General features: G+C 47.3%; 1 protein-coding gene across 2 annotated transcripts in view; it reads right to left on the reverse strand.

Moving 5' to 3' along the window:
* The window catches only part of LOC103107317 (inhibitor of carbonic anhydrase), a 31,426-nt gene extending 24,672 nt beyond the window's left edge, over positions 1–6,754 (reverse strand). For both annotated transcript variants that reach the window (XM_060196923.1, XM_060196921.1), the window contains exons 1-4: positions 6,556–6,754; positions 3,999–4,160; positions 1,251–1,398; positions 1,027–1,082 (exon numbers count right to left, since the gene is read on the reverse strand). In XM_060196923.1, the coding sequence (XP_060052906.1) occupies positions 1,027–1,082; positions 1,251–1,398; positions 3,999–4,160; positions 6,556–6,751 (562 nt within the window). In that variant the 5' untranslated portion in view covers positions 6,752–6,754. The remainder of the gene's footprint in view (positions 1–1,026; positions 1,083–1,250; positions 1,399–3,998; positions 4,161–6,555) is intronic.
* Positions 6,755–8,195: the final 1,441 nt, after the last annotated feature.

Here is an 8,195-nt window from a genome sequence, read left to right on the forward strand (position 1 = left end):
AAGCAGGTCTGTAGGTGTCTATCTTTCTCTCCCCTGCTGTCTTCCCCATCTTTCTCCATATCGCTTCACGGGTGGTGAAGCAGGTCTGCAGGTGTCTATCTTTCTCTCCCCCTCTGTCTTCTCCTCCTCCCTTCATTTCTCTCTGTTCTGTCCAACAACAATGTCATCAGTAACAACAATAATAATAACCACAACAATGATAACACAACAAGGGCAACAAAAGGGGTAAAAATGGCCTCCAGGAGCAGTGGATTCATGGTGTAGGCACCGAGCCCCAGCAATAACCCTGGAGGTAATAAATAAATAAATAAATAAATAAATAAAATTTTAAAAAGAAGAATATGATGAAAACGACTTGCTTGGGAGTCGGGCAGTAGCGCAGCAGGTTAAGCGCATGTGGCTCAAAGTGCAAGGACTGGCGTAAGGACCCGGTTCGAGCCCCAGCTCCCCACCTGCAAGGGAGTCACTTCACAGGTGATGAAGCAGGTCTGCAGGTATCTATCTTTCTCTCCCCTTCTCTGTCTTCCCCTCCTTTCTCCACTTCTCTCTGTCCTATCCATCATCAATAACTACAACAAAAAAAATTTTTTTTAAAGAAAACAATTTGCTTTATTACACTTTGGTGTATTACAAGTTGGTATTACACTTTAAACGTCCAGATTTAGAGACTGAATAAACAAGCAGTAAACAAAGCACAAATGACAGACATTTACCCAGGGATGGATAGCATAATTGATTGGCTTGGTTTTTGTTTGTTTTGTTTTGTCTTGTTTAGATAGAGAGAGAAATTGAGAGGGAAGGAGGAGATAGAGAGGGAGAGAGACACCTGTAGCCTCGTTTCACCATTCATGCAGGTGGGATTCGGAGGCTTGAACCCAGGTCCTTGAGCATGGCACTGTATGTGCTCAACCTGGTGCACTACCACCCAGTCCCCTATGTAAAACATTTTAATTCCTGAGACTTCTGTAAGGAAGCAGGCAAGCAAGAACCTGTTCCCTGCCTGGGGTGTCCTTGTCCAGCACTTACCAAACACAGTCATGTGCCTCATGAAACCCACATCCCCCATGCCATCTTGTAGACACCTGGAGAACAGGGCAGCTGTGGTCAGACAGAGTTCCAGAACCAGTCTCACTCCCCCATTCCACAAGGTGCCCCATTACTCCCAAGGTTGGGGGTCATGCAGGTATTGTCCCTCACTGCTCCCCAGTTTCCCCATCCCGCCCATGAGGGGGAGTAGAGAGAGTACTCACCGGAAGGCACCCGAGTAGCCGAAATATGGTTCCTGGGGGGAGCAGGCACACTTGTCTGCCCCTGTCCCCTTGCACAATTGACACAGGCTGGGGAACTTGCGCCCATCCGCACAGGGGACGCAGCTGCTGGAGAGGAACTTGGACACTGCTGCTCAGCATGTGGGGGGGGGGGGGGCAAGGAAGTGGGTGCATGAAGCAGCTAGTACAGCCTGAGAAGTGGACACCTCTGACCCCCCAAGGGCCCAGGCACCCACACTCTGTGGTGGCCCTGGGCTTCAGTCAGGAGCTGCTCCCATCTTGTCTCTATGATAGGGCATAGAAGCCATTGGCCTACACTGAACCAAGCTCCAGACTGGGCCCCTGCAGACCTCTGGGCACAGGCCACCTCCCACCTGCCTTCTGCCCAGGGGCTGGTATAGTACAGGGAGGTGGGAAGGAGTCTGATGGGGTGGGCCACACCAAGAGCCACCCCTGCCCAGAGGACATGCAGTAACTCTGATACAACCCTAAGGAAGAGGAACACAACCAGAACTGTGACCCCAGCTGCCACCCTTTCTAGTCACAGTAGCCCTTGGTCCCTGTGGTAGGCAAAACACGATTCTTGGCAGTGTGCAAGGACCCAGGTTCAAGTCCCTGGTCCCCCACCTGCAGGGAGAAAGTTTCATGAGTGGTAAAGCAGGGCTGCAGGTGTCTGTCTCTCTCTCTCTCTCTATCTCCCCTTCCCCTCTCAATTTTTTTCTGTCTCTATCCAATTAAAAAAAAAAAAAAAACATGAATGTTGGGCCGGGCAGGGATACACTCAGTAGAGTGCACATGTTACCATACTCAAGGATCTGTGTTCAAACCCCTAATCCCCACCTGCAGGGGGGGAGCTTCACAAGTACTGCAGGCATCTCTTTCTCTCTCCCTCTCTGTCTCCCCTTTCCTCTCAATTTCTGTCTCTATCAAAATTAAAAATGCTGCTAGATTTGTCACACAGGCTTTAAGCCCCAGTGATAATCTTGGTGGAAAAACAAATCTTTGTAGTCATGTTTTTTAAAAGCATGAATGTAGGAGATACCATAATGGTTATATAAAGTTCCAGGTTCAATTCCCCACACCACCATAAGCCAGAGTTGAGCAGCGCTCTGGGGTGGGGAGAATCCTTTAAGGGGCCAAGTTTTGGTGCACCTGGTTGAGTGCACATGTTACAGTGCACAAGGACCCAGGTTAAAGCCTCTGGTCCCCACCTGCAAGGAGGAAGCTTTGCAAGTGGTAAAGAAAGCGGTGTTGCAGGTGTATCTCTTTCTCTTTCTCCCTCTCTTCCCCTCCCCTTTCGATTTGTCTCTGTCTCTATCAAAAATGAATAAATAAAATATTGAAAACAAAAGCATGACTTTAACTGACAGTACCCTCCTAAAAGATACCTTTTCACAGAATACAAGATGAGACTGTTGTTGTTGTGGCGGTCTGGTGTCGGGCTGCACCCCGGAGAAGAGAGCGGAAGTCCAGAGCAAAGGGGTACACAAATCTTTATTATAGGATGGGGGGGGGTTGGTTCAGACCACGTGGAGCCAGCCGGCAATGGCCGTCCCCACTACCTGACCACTGGGGGAGAGCAGGGAGCGAGACCTCACAGAGGGAGAGCTGAGAGCCCTGGTGGGGGGGGTGAGGGGGCTTTTTATTGGGCGACAACCAGGGGTGACGTGTAGGGCCAGGATTGGTTGAAGGGGGCAATGCTAGGATTTCGCGGGGAGTAGAAAAACCTGGGGGCGGAGACTGCATCAGAATAAATCCTCAGCAACAGACTGTCACCCTAGGCTCAGCCTGGCTTGTCATAACTGATCAAGAGGATAGGAGTACACAACAGTCTCCCAGAATCCCCTCTTGCCTTTGTCCCAAGCCCTCACCTAAGGCACTGAGGCCTGGCTGTGGGCCTGTGGCTAGAATCCCCACTGAGCCTTCCTGGGCAGTGGGGAGAGGACCCCCCTTTCTCTGTGAGCCTAAGTGAGAGCTCTTGTTAGGCCAAACTGCGGGGGTTCCCATGAACATGAGGATGTTTGGAGCTCAGAGAAACAGAAGAGAAGATTCAATTTCCAGTCTCCATGTGGTGCCAGTGCAGCAAACCCTGATAGCACATGCTTAAAGCTGGTGGTCTAGATGCTTGGGAGATGGTGCAGTGAATAAGGAACTGGAGTCTCAAGCGTGAGGTGCTGAGTTCAATCCCCAGCATCACATGTGCCAGAGTGATGTTCTAGCTCTTTCTCCCTCATGATAAAAATAAACATATATTTTAATTTTTATTAATTTATTTATTTTTCTTCCACCAGGGTTATCACTGGGGCTCATTGCCAGCACTATAAATCCACCACTCCCAGGGGCCTTTCTCTCTCTGTCAGATTGAACCGAGAGAAATTGAAAGGAGAGGAGATGATAGAGAGAGAAAGAGAGACACTTGCAGAGCTAGCTGCTTTACCACTCGTGAAGTGTCCTCCCTGCAGGTGGGGAACGAGGGCTCAAGCCCAGATCCTTGAGCATGGAAATGTGTGCACTTAACTAGGTGTGCCACTGCCCACCCCCGAAAATAAGCATATATTTTTAAATCTTTAAAAGAATTTTTTTAAAAAATGGTAAAGCAGGGTGTCTTCACCCCATCTTAGATTTGGGAGAGCACACACACTTGACATGATAATACAATCCCCAAGACCATCCACAGGAGCAATTGGTGTTGGGCACCCGGCACCTGGCCCCCGGCCCCAGTGGGCTCACCTTCTTCTCCAAAGTCAGACGGGAGTAGAGTCCCCAAGGGGCTGATCCACCCAGAAGACCATCCCAGGCCCGGGAGGCAGGACTTCTTGCCTCGAAGCTGGTTCAGCTGGAAGTGGCTGCCCTTCTTCACCACGGCAACAATATAATGTTGGGTTTGTGGGTCTGCAGAGGAGCAGAGAGCAGGTCAGAACAAAGGAGGAAGCTGCATGTTAGTGCTTATCTCCTAGAGTGTGTGCACTGAGGAGCTTTAGCTGTATTCTGCTGCCCAGACAAGGCAGAGAGCCAGTGATTGGCAAGACAGAAAATCCAGTTTTCCATTTCTATCTCCCCTCTTTCTTTCTTTCTTTCTTTCTTTTTTTTTTCCATGTCACCAGGGCTTCATTGGGGCATCATATCTGCATGATTTCATAACTCCTGGTAGTGAAGTCTTTTTTAAAAATTCTCTTTCTCGTTCTTTTTCTTCTCAGCCAGCAGGTTTAAGACAGGAAGGAGAAGAGAGAAAGAAGGACAGTGGGTACCACAGCACTGTTTCACCACTCTGGAAGCTTCTTCTTTGCTTGGTGCTTCTTTGTGGTGGCTAGGGTCTCAAACCCAGGTCCTAGTGTATGGTAAAGTATACACTCTACCATGTGAGCTGTGCCCAGGCTCTGAGAAACTATTCCTTTTATTCATTTATTTATTTCCCTTTCTTTTATTTGATAGAAACAGAAAGAAATCAAGATGGAAGGGAGAGATAGAGAGGGAGAGAGAAAAAGATTCAGCTGAAACATTGCTTCACGGCTCATAAAGCTTTCCCCCTGCAGTTGAGGACTGAAGGGTTGAACCTTGGTCCTGGCACATGGTAACATGCTCTCTACCAGATAATGTCACAGTTCAACCACAATTTATTTTGCTTTAATGAGAGAGAATTATAGAGAGAAAGATACAGAGAAACCAGAACACTGTTCAGCTCTGGCTTATGGTGGTGCTGGGGACTGAGCCTGGGACCTTGGCAGGGAAGTCTTTTGCAGAACCATTATGCTATCTCCCCAGCCCAACTGTTCCTTTTCAAGGCAGTAAAGTCTGGTTCTTATCCTGCCACCTGCTATGAGTCAATGGGAACATGAGTGGCAGGCGCAATCACAAGCCTCAACACCTGGTCACTGTGACATTACGGCTTCTCCTCCTGGCTGGCTGCAGACACGCGTGATGATGCTGGCAGAGTTACAACAGACTCAGAGAACCCCTTGGGAACTAAGCATAGAAAAGGCCTCCTGTGCTGAGCCTCCTTTTCTGCACCCCACTAGGTGGGAGGTGGGCTCTGGGCAGCACCCCTTGTTGAAGAAGTTTTCTGACCTCAAACTTCCAGATACTTGTTATTAGAAATGTTATTTAATTGTAACTTTACCTTCTGCTCACAAAAATATGTTTTGCTTGTTTGTCTGCCAGATACATTCCTTTGATTTTTTTTTTTCACCAGAATTATTGCTGGGGCTCAGTGCCAGCACTACAAGTCCACCACTCCCAGTGGCCATTTTTTCCTTTTTTTTCCTTCTAATATTTATTATATAGAACAGAGAAATTGAGAGAGGATGGGGAGATAAACAGAAGAAGAGAAAGATAGATACCTGCAGACCTGCTTCACTACTTGTGAAGCAGACGCCCTTACAGGTAGGGGTCAGGGCTTCAAACCCTGTCCTTTCTCTTTGTACTAAGTGCATTTAAGTTGGTGCACCACCCCTGGCCTCCCATTCCTTTGATTAATACTACCATGAGGCCTACTTTTCAGGTTTTTCCCGTTGCTACAAAAATCCTACTCTAGGGCAAAAAGTCTGGATATCTATCTCAGAGATTCTGCCCACAGGCAGTACAGGGGCATTGCCACAAGGAGTCATCCATAACTTTGATATCTGGCTGCTGCTTTGAGGGTCTGGAGATTGTGCATGGGGTAACTAGAATAAACTTCAATATCTTATGGCATCAAGGAAATGTACCTTATGTAATGACACTTGGACAATGGCAGTTTCAAGCACGTCCCCCACCCCTTAGAAATGTATTCTGATCTTTATCTACATAATGAGTAACCACCTGTTATTCTGTCTGGAAATTTGACTTCTGATTTATGTTATGTAATGCATAAGTTCACAAATAAATGCTCCAGGAAGCTTGGGATGAAGGGGCGCACACTTGACACTGTCCCAGCTCCGAATGTCCTATGTGTATGTTCCACCGACCTCTTCAGATCAACTGTATGGCTACTGATTGTAGTTATTCTTTCTCCACCCTGGGACACATCTACTCTTAGGGCCCTGGCAACTGACTATGGTTCTCTCAACCTGTTTGTCTCCATACCCACTAGCCCAAGTCAACCAGTAGCAAACAGGACATTTCCATTCACAACTTCTGGGGAGGGCCAACATCCCAGTCCTCACTCAGGTCGGTGAGATGGACAGCAGCCTTCAGTCCAGAGAGTCCCTGTTCACTGCTTCCTGCAAGAATAACACAGCCCTGGCCCTCCCCAGCCTTGCCCGGAGGTGCTGTGTCTCTCCAGAGGCCTGAGCCTTCATGGGGAACGCACCCTCTTCTGATTCATAGAATTCTGCCGCGATGGGCTTCAGGTTGTAGGGGGCCAGGCTTGCATCAAATATCTCTCCTGCTTCAAGGGTCACAGCATCTGCTTCTTTGGCCTGAAAGAGACCATGAGAGAGGCACCTCACCTCTGAGAGAGATTGGCCTCCCCTCAGCCAGATCACTTGCTCCATGGACATCAGCATCAGTTCCTCCACCTTCCTGGTGTCACTCAAATGTCATCTTGGACATTGCTCTGGGAACATGCTGCAGAGACCACCTTTAGGGGTGCTGGCTGCCTCATGGCTTTTTTCAATTAACTGCCATCAGTCGCTTCACCAACTCCAAGAAGAGACAGTTTGTTGTTTTGCTTTGTGAAGATGTGTTTTTGTTTATTATACACAAGAGAGTTTCACATGAGACAGAGAGGGAAATCATAGCACCACTTTGATACATGAAGCACTAGGGACTGAACCTGAAACCTCAGGCACAAGAGCCCCACCCTCTACCAGCTGAGCCTTTTCTCTGGCAGCTAAATGTTTCTCTCACCTTTTTTTATTTTTATTTTTCCTTCACCAGAGCACTGCTCAGCGCTGGTATATGGTAGTGCTGGGGATTGAACCCGGGACCTCAGAGCTTCCCCAGTGGTGGAGGAGTGCTGCATCTCTCCTGTTTCTCTCTCTCTCTCTCTCTCTGTCTCATCTTCTCTATCACCCTCATCCTCTATCAAAAACAAAAAATATCCTCTAGGAATAGCAGAGTTGTAAAGACACAATGCCCCAGTGATAATAGCCCCATTGGCAAAAAAAAAAAAAAAAGAAAAAAAAGAAGAAGAAATCACAATTTGGAAAATCACAACCCCCCACTCAACTAAAGATTACTGATAAATGAAAATAATATTATGACATATTCCTTTTATCAAGCTGATTTATTAATTAATAAATAATTATACCATATTCTTATTCCACTATACTCCCTAGGCAAGCATTTATCTGAAAATATTAGTTTTTTGTTAGTTTCTTTCTATCTCATATACATTTTATATCTTATTGCATCACCAGAAAATTTCAAAAGCAATGCTAAGTAATAACAGTGCTACTAAAGCTTCTTGTTTATTTATGAATCATTTATTTATTTATTTATTTATTGCCTCCAGGGTTATCACTAGGGCTCGGTGCCTGCACTACAAACTCACTTCTCCTGGAGGCAATTTTTCCAATTTTGTTGCCCTTGTTGTTATTGCCATTGTTGCCATTGCTGTTGTTGTTGGATAGAACAGAGAGAAATTGAGAGAGGAGGTGAAGACAGAGGGGGTAAAGAAAGATAGATACCTGCAGACCTGCTTCACCGCCTGTGAAGCGACCCCCCTGCAGGTGGGGAGCCGGGGGCTCAAACTGGAATCCTTGCTCTGGTCCTTGCACTTCCACACCATGTATGCTCAGCCCACTCCCGCTGTGCTACTGCCTGGCCCCGTTATTTTTTTTTAATACAGCTCTAGGGGATGAGTCCAAGGTTCTGCACATATGTGGCACCACTGAGTCACCTCCTGGGTCCAATTTGCTCGCTTTTTATTTGGGAGAGGAAGACAAAGGAGAGAGACAGAGAGAGAGAGAGATGAAAGACACCTCTGCACCACTTCACCGTTCATGA

Source organism: Erinaceus europaeus, chromosome 1 (assembly GCF_950295315.1).
Source record: "Erinaceus europaeus chromosome 1, mEriEur2.1, whole genome shotgun sequence".
Taxonomy (NCBI): domain Eukaryota; kingdom Metazoa; phylum Chordata; class Mammalia; order Eulipotyphla; family Erinaceidae; genus Erinaceus; species Erinaceus europaeus.